Below are 18,774 nucleotides of genomic sequence, written 5' to 3'. Positions count from 1 at the left end.
GTTTAGATTGCTTGATTTTTTTTTTTAAATGTCGCTTAAGTTTGAAGAAAGCAAAATTATAACCCTAAACTAATACTAATTTATTATTTTTCCAACTAACAGCTTGAAACTCAAGGATACCTAAGAATTATATCATCATAGACAACATAAATGGGATTTTTTGTAGGGAAGATTAACATTGACTTATAGGGCAACTAAGCTTGACACCAAATAAATCATTCAAGGACAAATATTAGAAGCTATAACTCTCTAATGGTGTTGTTACACCCACGCAACCACCGCAAGGGGAAGAAAGAATAAGCCAACGTGAAAAAATAAAAGGCAGAGCTTTAAACTTTCCCTTTCACCACTGCCCAGCATGCAAGTACACCAGCAAGAATGAGGAAAGGCATTTTAAACTTCCACAGATTTACATGCTATATGCTCTTGTATTTTACCATTTTCACACACAAACAGTACACATAAATAAAATAAAAAACTTTGAACTTTCATGTGAACCAACACATCAGAAACAACTTCAAACCATGAAAGCAAGAGATAAACTTTAAGCTTCTACCTCATTTCTATACTCTTTTCTCTCGTTTTTAACAGATTCTTCTTGCGTTTTCCACTGCTGGTTTTCCTTTCTCTTCCTGCTCTCTCCTCCTTCTTCTTCTTTTTCTTTTTGCTGTTTCTGCCTTCCTATTCTTCGCGCCTCTTTTCATTTTTTTGTTTTTTCTGCTTTACCTTCCCTTTCAGATTTTTGCCAACCGCCTGCCCAGTTTTTGGATGCCATTGATTATATATATATATTTTTTTTTTGCTCTTTCTGCTTTCATTTTTTTCTGCTACTGTTTTCTCCCTTCTACTGTTTTCTGCTTCAATGCTGCCGCCAGTTTTTGCGTTCTTTTCTGCTCTTTTTTTTTTTTTGGCATTTTCTGTTCCCCTTTTTTTTTTTGGATCTTTCTACTTCAGCCTCTCTTGTTTTCTACCATCTGTCGTTCTTCTCTTCTTTTTTTTTTTTTTTTTTGCTTCAGTTTTTCGCTTTGCCTCCCTTTACCATTTTCTGGTTCTTCTTTTTTTCTGCTAGTTTTCTCTTCTGCCTCTCTCCTTTTCTGCTGTTTGTCCTTTCTCCCTTTCTCTGGCTTCCTTTCACGTCCACTTTGCCCCTTTTTTAGCTGCCCACGAATGCCCCACATCCCATGCATGGCAGTGTCAGTTTTTTCGCTTATGCCGCCTCTTCCCACGTTCCATGTACCGTTTTCCTTGCCGCAGCCACTTTGCATCCATTTTCTTCCTTTCTCTCACATGTTCATGCATATTCTTTTCATTTTTCACGCATGGAATGGTTGGAGGCTTGCATGACATGAGTGCATGACATGGGTGGGCTTTCATTTACATGCAAAGAAGTCTAATAAGGCCCAATGGGCCTTTTTTTTCATTTTGGATTTTATTTTTATTTTTTGTCTTTGTTGATTTTTGGCTTTCAATTTTTATTTATCTATTATTTTAATTAATTACTTAATTTTTTAATTTAATTAACTTGTTTTTATTTCACGCATGGCATTGTTCTTGTTGTTTTGCTTAGTTGTATTTATTAACCTATTTATTTATATTTTTAAAATTTTTAAATTTTATATATTTATTATTGTTGTTGTTGTTGTTATTGTTGTTATTTAATGGCCAACAATGGGCCATTAATGGGTGTTTAACAATGGACCTTTTATCGAGCCTTTTATCAAACCATTAAAAAATGGACCATGCAATGAGCTCAAAAAAAGACGATTGAAGCCCAATTACAAAAAAAAAAAAAAAAACACAAAGATTAAAAAGATAGAATATCTTAGATAAAATTAGATGTCTATACTAGTAAAAAATGCAATATCATGCAATGGTTGTTCCTCTAGTTGATTGATATAAGGTTCTCAACATACATTAGATATCGTTATCACATTCAGTTGCTCCCATAAGGCTTGTAATGTATCAACATAAATACGAGTTTTCCATTTTCGAGCACGTGAAAGATCATCTGTGTAGGTCAATATGCCTATTGGACTTAATGATGAAAAGTGCTCATAAATCTACACCTACATGATATACATGAGTAATATTTAATCACATAATCACACATAAAAATAATAATAAATAAATCAAATAATTATAATATGTTTTGACTAAGTATAAATACATATATATATATATAAGTGTCAGATAACTAGCAATTTGATGCATGTTTGTTCTATTCGCAATGCCAAGTTATTTGAACAAATATGTGAGACAAGTTGTCCCTAAGCATATTTAACAATGGCAATGAGGTTATTCAGTAGAGTTAAGTATGCTACTGATACTTTTGTTGTGGTCTTGTCAATGAATAATATACACCTTAGCAGATAGAGTAAAAAAGCTTAGGATGCATAAACTATCACCTTCTCATCTTATGTAATTGTAACATCCTTAAAAGAATCCCACAATCACTGTAATTGAACAATGGGTCCTTAAACCCTCCCATTCTCTATTACAACCTTAGTTGCAGAAACTCCAAATAACCTAACCAACAGTGTGTTTGCCTTATCGATTGTCAAATAATTCACTAAAATCATAGTCATAGTGATCGGTATGTGTAGAAATCATGAACACATTATCCAATATGCTGATTATTTTTTTGAATGGTAGATGAAAAGTGTTGGTCTCAAGCTGTCAACTCTCAACAAAAATCGATACTATCATGTTATTAATCAAACGATAGGTACAGTCAATGAGTGAATCCATCATGGACTCGATTACATAAGCTCAGATGACGATATGCATTATCTAGATGCCATTGCTATAATTTCGATCCATGATTAATCGATGTCAATGAATCTCGCTCTTGTAATAATAACAACAATAATAACAATAAAATCAACAACAACATTAACAACATCAACAACATCAACAATATCAACAATATCAATAACATAAACAACAACATAAAAATATCATCAACAACAATCAACTAATTCATTCTAAAACCATAAACTAACACTATTGTATTATATGATTCAAGTAACTACCTGGCCATTCCATATATGCAATGCAATATGAGATCTAAAACTTCTAAAGATAGATGTATCGATTGGACCTATAGAAAATGGTTGAGAAACTTGCTTTGCACTATCATCTCCATCCCTATCTTGATGCTCGTGGGTGGTAGGTTCCTCATCATGAGTAGAAGGCTTAGCCTATAAAGTATCATGTACTGCACGATCCTCTACTGGCTCACTATCCTCCTTAACTTAACGTCTCCTCTTGAAGGTAGTTAAACACCTCCAACTCAGACCAAAATCAGCTACAGTACACCCATCACCTCTATCAACAGCTTTACTTCTCGTACAAATGTCTTCACCTCGTGTGCGAGCCATATCTGTAACAAAAAATAATAACTCAGAATATATTTAAATTTAAAGCTTATGGAATATATTTAAGTTTAAAACTCTCAGAAATTCATTTTCGAAAAGTATGAATTTGACAATTAACTATTGTAAACCCTAGACTATTTTCACATGATTTCAACCAAATTAATCAACAAAAATCTCAAAAGTTTACTTGCAATGAATGGAATACTCTAAAAACTTGTGATTTAATTTGATGGTTTTAAGGTTAAGTTTGGATTGAATTTGGATCCAGAGTGAGGGAATGAAGAAAAGAGTGAGAAGAGTATGAAGGAAAATGTGATTTTGTTATATGAGGTGTATTTAGTAATGGGATGTAAAGAGTATTTTTATAGGTGTAAAAAGAATTTTCCTTTTCTTTTTTTCTTCTAATATATAATGGAGGGACCAAAAAACCTTTTTTACTTACAAATTTTGTCTATTTTTTGTTATTTATATTTTTCATTTTTATTTAAATAATTTTTAATACTTAAAGTCTTAATTATTAGTTTAATATAATTTAATATGTGTCAATATTTTGATTGAATAAATTTTTTAAGATTTTAAATATTAACTAATATTAATATATATATATATAATTGTTAAAAAAATAAAGAGAATAGAAAAGAATTTTATCTTTGAGGCGTGAAAAATATTTTCTTAATGATAGTTATACCTCTAGGATACAACAAAACATCAAACTTTCTAATCAAAAGTAGTAAAAATGGTTGTGTTACAAGATTTATTTATAATGAATGAACAAACAAATTTTTATTCAAATGGTTATGATTATTTGTAAAATCATGACTTATATGAGCAATTATCTTTTTATATTTAAATAGTTATAACCATTTGTTATATAATAATTATTTTTGTTTAAAAATAATTATTAAGAATATGACTAAAATTAAAACAAAAATTAAGTCTATTCACTAATAATTAAGTCTTTCTATCCAATGTGAAATGCACCACATTCTAAACTACCAACAATCTCCCATGAGTTTGAAATATTGGTGCTTAATCTTTAATCTTTTATACAAATAAATATTATGAATACAAGAAAGTATCTCTTAATTTAAACCATCAATTAGCATATATACCTTAGAATTCTAACAAAATTGATGGTATTTACAAATTAAACCTCAACTCATACTGTTAGAATTAAAGATATAACACACATAATACTTACTTATTATTCTGTTAAAGGTTTATAATCGCTTTAGCATTATTATGACCATGTGCTTATTCTATTTATAAACATTTATAAGAGAGACCCAAATTCTTCTTATTGAAGCAACACCATTTCTATATTTATATAAGTAAAGTTTCCATGATGTCTCCGTTGTTTGACATTTAACAAATAAACTTCACTAAGAATATAAAAAGCTTATCCTCCCCAAGCAGTAAACCACACTAATTTCAAATTTTTGAATAAATTTTATTAGTGTTTAACAAACACATTTAAAATAACTTGTCTTTACCCATTAAACTTTATAATTAGAGGTTACTACTTTAAAGTTAGGTTCCCATTATTGGTGTTTAATAGTAAAGGTTTAATCCCATTCTACTTGTAGTGTTGCTAACCTAATATCTTATAATTTAATTTTTTTATATTAATTACCGCAATTTGAGATTGAATCTTTAGTATAATCACTTTATAGGCTAATATGTTCAAACTTTCATTTGGCATATCATTTTTATGATCCAAACATTGTTGCCTCATTCTTATCATTTTAAAAATAGTTAGTATTGGTTGTGACCACAACTTTATATTCACAAATTTCAACCATTCTATTTTCATACTTTTATAGATATTTAATACAATTATACTTCTAGTACAATTGGATAAACTCAATAAATAAACCAAACCATTTTAGTCTTTTTAAGATACGTAAGGACTTTTTATAATTTTTACTTTAATAAGTATACTAAACTTATTAGCTTGTATAATTTGCTCATACAATTATATTAAAATTTGACAACACTCTGGTGGCATTTTTTATTTTTTTTATTCTTATCACCTCCATCATGTGCAAATATGAATTATTTTATTAAAGAATGTCCCATTCAATTATCAAGATATCATATATACTTAATCAAATTGCCATTTTATTTATCTTTTCATTATTTGGTGATTTTTTTTTTTGTTTAAGTAAGAGACCTCCAAATCTACCCTTAATGATAGATAACTAGAAAATATTTTATATCTTAATATTTTCTTCTCATAAAAATTTTAAAACTTTTATTTAAACTCAATATAAGAATATACATCAATAGAAATGACATCACATATAATCATTCTTAAATTTTTTTTTCTTTTAATAAACTTCTGCTTTCTACAGTCTCTTTTCGAAACTTTCATATCAACTCATGAAAAATTATGAATCTATTTCATCGTGGACACGATTAACCATGTTATTACCATGAGCAAAACTATGCCCATCACCCAAATGGGTCAAATAGCATTCTTCTTGCTATTTAATTTTTTTTTAATATTCAAAAAATCTTTTAATCTGTCATGGTTTTCAAAGTAAATATAATTCTATACTTTCATTATATCTTAAAACTTTTATAAAATCATGAAATACAGATCATTTATACAAGTCATGATTATTATCAAATAAAATTAAATAAATATTACTTTTGTGCAAAGACTACTAAAAAAAACTATTTATGTACTATATACAATAAATAATTTTCAAACATACAAAAGCACTACTCATTTAAGAGTCATACCACCTTTTTTTTTTTTTAATGGATAACTCATTTAGTGATCAATTCCAAGGATTAAGGCAATTGTAAGCCAACATTATTATCAAGTCCATATATTAATGGTGCATATATAAGCTCTCACCAATATCTTTACCATGAAATTATAAAAACTTATGGATCCTAAGATTTGTGCACTTTTATTTTGGGTTAAATATAAAAATAAACCCTAAACTATACATTTTCTGTCAATTTGGTTCCTAAATAAATAAAATTGTCAGTTTGATATTTCAACTTTCATTTCATTATCACATTCGTACCTTGGACTAAGACTGTTAGTCCAAAATGCTGACGTTGTATGAACATTCAACAAGTTACTGACACATGTCAAAAAGTCCAATCAATGCCACATTATCAATGTCATATCAACACAAAAAGAAATTTTCAAAAAATAAAAAAAAATTCTAAAATAATTTTTAAAATTTTAAAAAATTCTTTAAACGATTCTAAAATTTCTAAAAAGTTTTAAAAAATTTTAGAAAATTTTAAAAATTTCTAAAAAAATTTTAAATTTTATTAAAAATTGTAAATAAACTAAGAAATATGACATATTTTTAAAAATTATAAAATTAAGATAGTTTTAAATTTTCAAAAATTCTGAAAAATTTAATATAAAATTCAAAAAAAATAAAAAATGAAATTTTTAATAAAATTAAATTTTCTTAAGATTTTAAAAAATCACAAAACTTAAAAAATGAAAATTAAAAAAATTAAAAAAAATTTAAATTTTTTGAAAATTAAAAAAATAAAAAATTTTAAAATTTTTGATTAATTAAATAATTTCAAAATTCTAAAAAATTCTAAAAAAATAAAATTCTGAAAAAAAATAAAATTTTAATAAAAATCCAAAAAAAAATTAAAACATTTTTGAAAAATTCAAAAAATATATAAAAAATTAAAAAATTTTCTAAGTTTTTAAAAATGTTTTAAATTTTTAAAAAATTTTATAGATTTTTTAAAAATAATAGATTTTTTCTTTTAAATATTTTTTCAATTTTAGGAAAATTTTATTATTTTTTAAAATCTTCATTTTTTTTTAATTTTTAAAAATATTTTTGCAAGTTTTTGGATTTTTTTAAAACTTTTAAGATTTTTTTGAATTTTTTTAAGTTTCCTTAATTTTTTTTGAAAAAATTTATAATTTTTTTTAAAAATTTAGAATTCTTAAAAAAAATTTTAGAATTATTTTAGCATTTTTTTTAAACATTTTTTAGGCTTTTTAAAGAATTTTGTTGTATTTTTCAATATTTTATTTTTTAATAATTTTTAAAAATTTTTAAAAATATTTTTGAAATTTTCTTTTAATATTGATGTGGCATTAATAATGTAAAATTAGTTGGACTTTTTTGACATTTGTCAGCATCTTATTATATGTTTATACCATGTTAGTAAATTGATTAATAGCGTTAGTTTGAGATAAGTATATAAATAATGAAATGAAAGTTGGAGTATCAAATTATCAAATTTATTTCTTTAGGGACCAAGCTAACAAAAAGTATAGAGTTCAAGGACTATTTTTATATTTCACCCTTTTATTTTTAATGTTATGCATTTAGATGTCATATATGCTAACAATAAGATAACTTAAGTTTCTATTCAAATAATCATCCATTTTCATTTTCTTAATATATGGTAAACCGTCTATATGTTCTCCATGTCCAATTCTAGGCTTATAGATGTTTCAATTCATTGTCATATGCAAAAATTTACAAAACATGTGTTCAAGCCATGAAATGTGATAACCCATGTAACCATAAAATGAATTTAACATCATTGATTGATATATGTTCATTCAATAAAATTGTCATAAAAGACTTGAAAAGCTCAATATCCCCTTTTAGCTCATACACATATAAATATAAAAATGGATATATTCTTTATATTCTTGACATTGCCAAGATTTTCATGGCACCACAATTGAACATGACTCTTTTATATGCATTTCTATTATAATTCCATAGTATCTCCCTCAGAGTTCTCTCACAAATGCTACATGCACGGTGGATTAAATATAGGTACATGATTATAATCATTATATTAATAATACATACACCTATTACCCAAACTATAAATTATATAATCATACTCTGAATAAATCTCATGCAAGCAAAATATTAAAATAGCCAATATATATTACTACTTCTCTAGCTTTTTCCAACAAAAACATTATCTCAAGGTTTTAATAAATTTAACCATATTCTCGCAATTCTTTTATTTAATGATTGCCAAAGTAAACACTAAGTCATGCTTACTCAAGAATTAAAATTTCAATCATGCCTTATGAACAAATAATAAATACATGTTATTAGCAAATTTTATTAATAATAAGCATAAAGCTTAATTAATAAAATTCTCCACTATATAAACATTCAATTTAACTCAAAGCATGTTAATATAGGCATGACTAAACAATATAAGCATAAAAAATAAAATAGTAAATAAGCAACGACTTAACATATACTATTTAACAACAAATAATAAAATAAATTTATTGGGACACTCCATTTTTAGCCTACTTCTGTTAACTTTTATTGTGAACAAAGTTCCTAGTCAATGATCTCAATTTCCTTTAAAACCCATTTTCTTTTCCAAATTCTTGTTAACATTTAACAAAGAGATAATTTATCATGTCTAAATCCATTTTTTTATCATATATATGAATGAAGCCCATTTCGGCTCATGACTATTCTAAGCCAATCCCAATGAATCACATTATAAGTTCACGCAGAAATTTGCTCTTGACTTATTATCCAATCTAAAAGCAATGACAATTTTCATGCATATACTTCAATTCATCCAATCATGTTTTCATTAAAAAATATGGATCAATTTTAACTCTTTCTTTTTGTCTTTAGACTATTCCCCATCGTGACGTACATACGTTGGGTTTTCAATTCTTTAAACTCAATTGATAAGCCAATTTCAATCAATATGTAGAAAATTGTGATATCGTACCCAATAATTAGAAGTAGTATTTTGACCATATATGCAAATATAAGTATCTACTGCATTTGGTCAATTTTCTTTCCAACAATAATTCATAAAATAAATTGCATACTGATTTTGAATAAAAATTAAAGAAAAACTTGTTTAACATTACAGTTAAGAAATTTTTTTTATCTATAATTATTTAAAAAATTCAGATTTCACCAATGCATATATATATATATATATATTGTACATCTTCATAAATATCAAATATAAAAATTTATTCATAATTACCTTTAAAATTGTTAGAAAAATTAAATAAGAGAATAAAAAAAAAATTTGACTTTGAAACTTGAAAAATATTTTTTTTAAGGGCAATTATGCTTTTAATATGAAATAAAATCTCAAAGTCTTCAATCAAAAATACTAAAAATGATTATACTGAATAATCTTTTTATAATACATGAACATAAATAAATTTTTATTCAAATAATTATAATCATTTGTATAATTATAACTTATATGAATAATTTTAAATAGTTATAATTATTCATCCTATAATAATTGTTTTTATTCAATTTGGTGCACGGTTTTGCACTAGTTGAAAGATAGCTGACTCTATTTTGCAAAATTAGTAAATCCACAGTTCCACACATCAAGTTCTTCCTCCCTTCGACTTGTGCATTTCAGTGTTTAACACAGAAGAAATGATTATTTGCATATGACGAAAAGATAATAATCAAGCCGGTCTGTTGTGTTAAGTTTAAAATAATAATGTTTGTATAAATGAAAATTAAAAAAAAAAAAAATAGTTCAGTCATGATGACTTACATTAATGAGAAAAGCTCAAAAAGCTACACTGTTAACATTATGACTTGTATAAAGAGTACATAAAATTTTTATTTATATACGGACTCTCACTAATTAAGAAAGAATAATTATGATGTAATCTTAAATATTATTCTAATTACAATATTATGTTTCACTACATAATTATAGAAAATTACAGAATATTATCTTTAATGTTGCAGATAGCCACATTAATCCTATAGTTGAGACTTTGCTTGCCCCTCGCTCCCCTGCATACGTGAGTAACAGATTATCCATTTGCACAACTATTTAAATGGGATACTGCTTGGTGCTTAAGTCAGTAACTCAGTATGCAATACACAATTTATACATGAATTAAAAGGGAGCATTTTGGTCCCAAGAATATTTTGAAATGGGGGGATTAACCAAGATGTTGATTAAAATTTGGGTATGGACTTGAAAAAATGAGTTGGAAAAAGAAATAAATATACACCAAATAAGTGTTCTTGAATTAAAAATGGTTATGTTTAGTTCACCTTAAGAAAAAAGGTGAATCAACCATGCCACGAAAGAATTGGTCTCATAAATGCATGATCACAATGCAACTTGCAGAGGGTTCTCCAAAGAATCAACTAAAACCAGGACCGCATCAATGCAGATGCACCGGGATGTTCCAGTTGCTCAAATTCAAAATCAAGGAAAAGAAGGTAAGCAAATGGCAGCTCACCAGAGACGTTCTCTTCAAAGCTTTTTCTGCTAAATAGGCACAGGGATTGAAGAATGCTCCATAAGTCTTTGACCATTTCTCCAATTTTGAACATATATATTTTGATCCAAGAGTATCGGCCCAAAAAATGATTCCTCCCCTGGGACATGCATCATTTGCATTGAAATTAGAAGTTAAATATTCAACCATCTTAAAGAAAAAGGGAGGTAGGGGAGTTCAAACCTATATTCTGGAAACCCCATGCCCATAACAGAAGCAACATCAAGATCTGATGCCTGGACAACAATTCTGTCCTCAAGAAGGCAGCATGCCTCATTGACAACAGGGAAGAGAATCATTTCAACTATCTCTTCATCGGACAACTTTATCAACTGTTTACAAATTCAAAGCCACCAGATGTGCATGAAGAGAGGTAGAAAGGGTAGGGAGGGAATTTCAAGTTAGACGTGCAATAATCCAGAGACACAGGGGCAATATGCAACTTGTCAATAATTAGTTAAGAGGAAATTAAAAAAAAAAAAGAAATCTTAGAACAGCTACTTCATGCCCAACTCGTTATCAGGTCAAGCATGGAACGTGACAAAAGAAATATAGCTGAACTTAAGAAATTCACACGTAGATGAACAACAGGGGGATGTAAGTAACCTCATAATCAACACTATCACTGGAGATGCTACTGGCCTTGTTGATATACTTCTTAATATCAGGATCGGGGGTAAACTTGGACTCGCTATCATACATGTAGAAACCTTTTCGTGTAGTTTCACCTGAAAAAGGAGACAGAGATGCAAAAATGATACTTGAGCATTCTAAGCCTTCATAAGTGGATATTCAATATCCGGTTCATGGGTCAGTTTCAGGCCCAACAGCATGCCAAAAAGATTTTCAATTACTTTCAGGTAAAGTGTCAACAAAGTACCTGCTCGGTTGTCCTCTTGCATAACTGAAATCAGCTTTGATTCACGGTATCTCTCTCCAAAATTCTTGCCCAATTGGACATTCAGTGCAGTTACAACCTCAAAACCAACAGAATCAATCATTCTGCATCAAGAACATAAATATTAGAGCCAATGTGGCAGGTACTAAGTCAAATTTTAGGCCAAGATGCTAAATGCAGACACAGAATAACATGCAGATTGTTGGAAAAACTTAAAACCAAACACTCTCCTATCTTTCAGGAACAAAATTATTCTTAATTAAACTAGAACCCAGATAATATTCTTTGCACTTTTACAAGTACCTAAATGGCCCCATTGTCATTCCAAATGCTGTAGCTGCCTGGTCAATCTGATAGAGATCAATACCATGTTCAACAAGCATCAGAGCAGCTTGCGAATAAGGAAAGAACATCCGGTTAATTGCAAACCCAGTGTAATTGCAGACTACTACTGGGATTTTCCTCATCTTCTTTGCAATAGCTAGTAAGTCAACAATGACTTGAGGAGATGTTTGTTCTGTTCGAACTATCTCCAGCAGTGGCATGAGATGAGCTTGACTGCATCAAAAGCACGCATCAATACTAGGTTGGAAACTAAAACCAAGAGAAGAACAAAGCAAAAATACCTGAAAAAATGAGTCCCGACAATACGATATTGAGATTTTGTCCTTTCACCAATTAAATTCAAGTTTACCATGGAAGAACTGGTAGCAAGTATGCAGAATGGTGGGCAATAAGTTTCCAGCTCAGCAAAAATTCCCAGTTTTAAATCAGTATTTTCACTCACAGCCTGCTTAAAACACCAAAGGAAACAAAAAAAAAAAAAAATCAAAGAAAGTCAGCATTCTTTGACAACCTTAAAACTACAAATAATTAGAGTTATTGTTCTATATTTCAACATTTTCCTTGTTTCATGTTATCCTTCCTCCACCTTTCCCTTCCCTAACTTCTCTCTTAGAAAACTATTTGCACTTTCCCACATTTTTTAGACGTATATCTCTTCTATATCAGGAAACAGGCCAGAGCTTTCATGGTATTTTTTTGTGACGAATCCAGAGAAGGGCAGGAGGAACGAGTAGGAGATAGCTGTAACAGGTCAGCAAACAAGGTGGATATAATATAACTGATTATCTATCATGCTCATTTCTCAATCTGGACAAACACTATGTCATCGCTGCAGTTCTTTATGCTTAGTGTTTCACTTATAACAAACTATACTAAAGAGCCACTAGCAACAGCTAGAAGCTTAGAATGCATTGAGATAGGTGGATGTTCAGGGGGAAAGGAAAGGAGGGTGAGGGAAGAGAGAGAGAGAGAGATTCAAACGCAGTAGCATTGGTTCATGGTAAAAACCTCAATAACCATATCCACTTCCCTAAAATCTTCATAATGGAGAACATCTTTAAAAAGAGAGAGGTTTTTGTTAAGCTTTGCTTCTGCCAATTTTCCGTTCTTGACATGATCTTGCAAATTTACTGTAGGGAAAGCATAAAAAGAGAGAGGCAAGTTACAATAGCAGAAAAAGTTTGAACAGAAGTGCTCTTGGTTAAGAAAAAAGGGGCAGATGGGGGAAGGGGGAGGGGGTGAGGGAATAATTCATCTAAACAAATGTTTGTTGTCACCTTTGACTCTTTCAATTCCAGCCAGTAGGGCCTTTTCATTCACTTCTTTCAAAATGACAGTGTAATTACTAAGCACGAGTGCAGTTACTATTGAAGAACCCATTAATCCTCCACCAACAACAGCAACTGTATTCACTTTCCTCGGGATTAAACCCATATCAGTTATACCGGGCACCTGTTAACAAATTTAGATCAAGGATAAGCATTCCATGAGAGAGAAAGATGCCTAAGCAAGATAAATTTTCAAATTATCAAGAAACTAGAAAGTTATGTAAACTCATAAAGATACAACCTCGAGCACTGAAATATAGCTACAATTTTAGGGCTTAAATAATTTTGTTTGACTTCTCAGAGAAAATTATGTTTATATCACTTACTTTTTGAGTTTTGACTTGCAATCTAACCAGTTTCAAACTAATCAAGACTGATATTAAGCATTGAAATTAGCTACAATTGTAGCTTAATTGATTTTGTTTGACTTTGAAGAGAAATATACATTTATATCAACTATTTTGATTTATAACTAAAGGGCCTATTTAAGAAGTCAACCAAAGTTTTGATACCAACCATGTCCAAAAAATTCAGCATCAAAGTACAGATATAAAAATTTTATAATTGTGAGAAGCAAGAACCTTTTCAGATTTAATCAAGAAGAATTAAAGCTATTATAACTGTATACCTTGGACGTTCTATGCTGGGCAAAGAAGAAGTAGACTAAACTCCTACAAGCATCAGATTGTCGAAGTTCAAGTAATGCCTCCGACTCCTACAACAACCAACAAGTCATCTTGTATACCAATAAGGTTATCTGCAATAGAAACAAAAAATGACCAAAAATATACCTTCCAAAGTGCAGCACGTGGACCATGTATTAATCCTTCTTCAATGACATCAATGCAAACCAATGGGTGTTTGAGATTTGGAGCTTGTTTTTTGGCCGTAATTCTGGCATGCTTAAGGATCATCCTAGCCTCTGCCAAGGGCTCTAATCGATCCGTTCTGTGAAGACTAACAGCCCATGGTCTTCTAAACTCGAGAATGTCTATCGCCCAGAGACGAGCAATTTTAGTCAACTCATCTGCTGAAGAAAGGGCATCCACAAGGCCCAAACTGTGAGCATTGTCTCCATTCACGAATTTTGACATCTGGAGGGAGAATAAAAAAAGAGTGCTTATGAAGTCTTGTAGCTCAAAATAAAACAAAAGAAGGAACTATACTCAATTAGAAAGGGAGGAAAAAGCATGCTTTCATATTAAGAGCATCAGTATCATTTCTTCCAATAGAGCAGCAAAAGGAGTGATATATACCAAGATCATTTCAAGAGCCTTATGAAGGCCTACTAGACGTGGCAGGCGCTGTGTCCCTGAAATAAGACATCAATTTAAGACTGAAAAGGAAAGAAGTTGGGGGATTGGTTTTTTGTTTTTGGTTTTCTTAATGGGAAAATTATACTGCCAAAATAAAAAAAAACTCCTATAAAGGATCTAGCAAATTGAATGATAATCATCTACATCCACATAAGCACAGCCTTACCACCAAAGCCTGGAAGAATTCCATATCGAAGCTCAGGCAGACCCAGTTGTGCAGAAGAGGTTGATATGCGTGCATGGCAGGCCTAAGAAGATATCAAGTAAATTATCAGAACTTCCATGAATAGAACACGGTAAGGTTGGTATCAATTGAATTCATAACATACCAGCGCAATCTCCAATCCCCCACCTAAAGCAGGGCCATCAATAGCAGCTACTAAGGGTTTTCTGGCAGCTAAGAAAGCCCACCAAAAAAGATCTTAGAAGAGACCAGAAGAAAAACCTGATAGCAGATTATAAAATACAAACAATATATAAATATACCTTCTAAAATGTCGGTGATAAATTCAATTGACCAAAAGCCAAGCTTTCCATTCTTTGCTGTGATATGCAGGAATAAATTGAGGATAATATATAATATAAGAATCAATCTAGAGCCCTTGCCTCATCATACAGATTAAAAGGCAGGGAGAAAAGGAAAGAGGAAAGATATATCTAACCAACCCTTTTTCCCAAAAGCTGTGACATCAAAGCCTCCTGAGAATTTCCCTTTTGAACCTGTTTTAATAATTCAAGATGTTACATACAAATGAAAAATATCATCTCCATTGGCAATAATACAAGATAGTAACACTTTAACTTTACCAGTAATAACTATTGCTTTCACATCATCTCTCAGCAGAGCCTGCTCACTGTTCTCCTTCAGGCTAAATAACACTGAAAATCAACAGAAGAATTTGCACCAAATCAGAAGATTTTGGTCCATTAAGAAAACAACGACAGCATACTAAAGGTAAGTTCAGAAATCACAATCTGGCTCTGGCGCCGGTTACTTTCTTGAATTAATGAGTGGAAAGTATAGAAAAAGGTAAGAGATAGAACCAACCATCAGCAGAGAGCAAATTAAGAGGTGGGTTGTTGATGATGATGATAGCCACGCCATCAGCTCCTACTTCCAGCAAAGTTTTTCCCTTCATTGTTCCAACCCCCTTGGCTGTGAATCTATCAAATCCCGCTGCTGGCTTTTGGGAGTAATCAACGAAGCGGTAATGGGTTTCTAGTTTTCATTTTCATAGACTTAGATTTTGTTTCGGGCTTTTAAAAAATGATTTTTACATTTTTATGTCTTTGTTTGAAAATTTTTAATTGGTTGAAAAATAATTTATTGGTTAATAAAAATGATTTGCTTTTTGGAAATTGTACATTTTTGAAAAAAAAATTATTTATGAATATAGTTATTGTTTAATGTGCTTAAATATAATTTTATTTAAATTAGACTTTGTACATAATATTTTAAACTTAAATTTAATTTCATTTAATTTAAAATATTATTATATTATTAAATAGTATTTTTATTTAATTTTACTAAAAACTTAAAATATTAGTATTAAAAATATATTAATATTTTAATTTTAAATATTTTTATAATTATATTCAAATAAAGCTTTGAATATAATATTTTAAATTCAAATTGGATTTAATTAAATTTAAAATATTATATTAATAAAAATAGTTTATTTAATTATAATTAATATATTAAAATATTTGCATTAAAATTCTTTTGATATTTTAATTTTAAATTATTTTATTTTATATATTATTAAACATAAATTTTTTTAATATTTCAATAATAAATAGTATTATATTATTATTTTAATAATAAATAATAACATATATAATAAATTTTTATTTTTTTAATAAATAATGTTAAATAATATACTAATATTATTTTCTTAATTTTAATATTTTTAATAATTTCTTATTATTTTTTGTTTAAAATATATTATTTTACAGTTTATTTATAATGATATTTATATTACTATTTTAATAGTAAATATAAATAAAAAAATTCTAGTTATGATTTAATAATAGATACTTTCAATATAAAATATAAATATTTTAATAATAAATATTACTATTTAATATTAATAAAAATAATATTTTAATAATAGTAATTCTATTTTAAATATTTTAAAATATTAATACAAAGAATAAGAAATAATTTATTTTAAGTATTTTTATATTAATATAATATTTTAATATTAAGTATTATTAAAATATTATTGTTCTTGAATACTAATAATTTTAATAATAATAAATTTAAATATTTAATAATAATAAATTTAAATATTTAATAGTTATATTAATATTATTTGAAAAAAATAAAATTTTCCAAAAATAATCAAATAATAAAAATATTTTTTAAAACTCAATTTCTACAAAACAAATAAAGCATTAATTTATTATGTTTTCTCTATTCGATTTTTACCAGAAGAAGAAAAAGTACAAAACAAAAAAAGGACGATCAAAATTTCAATTACGTGGCATTTTTGTTGTGATACTGTAACTTCGGAATCATTTGGAATTGGGATTAGACAATCATAATTAAAGCTATTATTAACTTAGTATCATTTATCAAAAAAAAAAAAAAACCAAAAATGAGTGAGCATTAAAAATATTGAATGTTTAAGACAGTGATCATTGGCATGTCATGTAAAATATTAAAATATTTTATATTCATGAAATGCAATTTCAAGGCGTTGATTTTGAAGCGACTTTCTATGAGCAAAGTCAACAAGCCTTTTTTTATCTCTTCCAGTTGGTTTAATTTATGAAGAGAAAAAATTTTTTTAGCAATTTCCAATTTGTTTATTGATTGGTAGTTTTGATTGAAATTTTCGTTTGATGAATGATTGATATTGTTATTGGTTTGATCGACCAGGAGTATTAGATTGCTGTGGTAGCTGGATTCGTCACCGATGACATTCGTGTGTATAAAGTTTTTGTTGGGTTAAAAACCTCCAATCCAATCACACACAGCGAAAGTAAAATCAAACAATAAATCAAATACACAAGAGATAACAATTTAACATAGTTCGGTCCAACTGACCTACATCCACGGATGAGAAACAAGATCCACTAGTTTAGAAAATTACAAACATACATCATATCATCAACCCCACTCAACAATCAATACTCATAAGACACTCTCAATCTCCTCTAGTCCTATGAAGTATTCTCTACCCAAACAAATACAAACCTAAACTCTTGTGCACATTTTCAACACAACCAAACACATACCCATATGTTCCCATACATCATACCTATGTGGAACCTCTCAATCTCTTCTAGTCCACTCACAAACAAACATACACACCCATAAGACGTAGAGCCCTAATACTCTTATGGGGTATCTATCCCACAAAACCCTACAACTCTCTTACATCTTTTTTTCATACCTAACCCTGTAGAGAATTCACCTATTTATAACCATACAAACTTGCCCATTAAGAATCCCTCTCTTCTTAGAATTTTTCTCCTGTAATTCAAACTTGCCTTTTTTCTTTTAGAATTCTTCTCTTGCAAGTCAAACTTACCTATTAAGAATCCTCTTTCTCTTAGAATTCTTCTTTTGCAAGTCTTCTTATCCATCAAGTAATATCTAGCAAATCTCAAACAAATCTCTAACAAATCTCTTATGGGATTTGAGTCAATATTCCCAACAATCTCCACCTTGACTCAAATTCTATCAATTATCTGTCTTCATGCTAGACATGCTTGGCTCCACCTGCAATGGAAGTCTCATAATCATCTTCTCTTCTCTTATGTCTTCACGTTTCATACAAATCAATTCTCAATCTTCAAAACTTAAACTCGAACTCTTCTCTTGAATCGAGCTTTTCTGGACTTGCTTCTTCCCATGTCTCAAACCATGCACTTCTTAAACTTTGAACTTTCAGCTCTTTCACGTCTCGAACCTTCGGCTCTTTTCACATCTTAAATCTTCACTCTTCTCACATTTCAAACCTTCAGCTCTGATACCACTTGTTGAGGAACACCACAGCTCTGATACCATTTGCTAGGGAACACCACAGCTCTGATACCATTTGTTGGGCTAAAAACTTCCAATCCAATCACACACAGCGAAAGCAAAATCAAACAATAAATCAAACACACAAGAAACAACAATTTAACGTGGTTCGGTCCAACTGACCTACATCCACGGATGAGAAACAAGATCCACTAGTTGTAGAGAATTACAAACATACATCATATCATCAAC

General features: G+C 29.1%; 1 protein-coding gene across 3 annotated transcripts; it reads right to left on the bottom strand.

Annotated features, from left to right (window-relative positions):
• Window positions 1-9,961: 9,961 nt before the first annotated feature.
• Window positions 9,962-15,827, bottom strand: LOC111283515 (glyoxysomal fatty acid beta-oxidation multifunctional protein MFP-a-like). 3 transcript variants are annotated; one of them, XR_016340993.1, is made up of 18 exons: window positions 15,598-15,827; window positions 15,357-15,428; window positions 15,216-15,269; window positions 15,036-15,092; window positions 14,879-14,946; window positions 14,716-14,797; window positions 14,490-14,545; window positions 14,025-14,327; window positions 13,862-13,948; window positions 13,183-13,357; window positions 12,914-13,035; window positions 12,187-12,350; window positions 11,864-12,118; window positions 11,543-11,664; window positions 11,269-11,390; window positions 10,846-10,994; window positions 10,433-10,762; window positions 9,962-10,165 (listed from the first exon to the last, which is right to left on the bottom strand). XR_016340993.1 is itself a non-coding variant. In XM_089758503.1 (18 exons), exons 1-18 carry the CDS (start codon window positions 15,686-15,688, stop codon window positions 10,133-10,135), a joined length of 2,151 nt encoding a protein of 716 aa, XP_089614629.1. In that variant the 5' UTR covers window positions 15,689-15,827; the 3' UTR covers window positions 9,962-10,132. The 3 variants fall into 3 exon arrangements, 1 of the variants encoding a protein (XP_089614629.1); XR_016340994.1 differs by having other exon boundaries at window positions 15,212-15,269; window positions 15,598-15,664; XM_089758503.1 differs by having other exon boundaries at window positions 10,624-10,762.
• Window positions 15,828-18,774: the final 2,947 nt, after the last annotated feature.

The sequence above is a fragment of the Durio zibethinus genome, chromosome 3, assembly GCF_047325235.1.
Source record: "Durio zibethinus cultivar Kanyao isolate XHJ-2024 chromosome 3, ASM4732523v1, whole genome shotgun sequence".
NCBI lineage: Eukaryota > Viridiplantae > Streptophyta > Magnoliopsida > Malvales > Malvaceae > Durio > Durio zibethinus.
The sequence above is the reverse complement of the archived record's forward strand: the minus strand, read 5'-3'. Positions and strand labels throughout refer to the sequence as shown.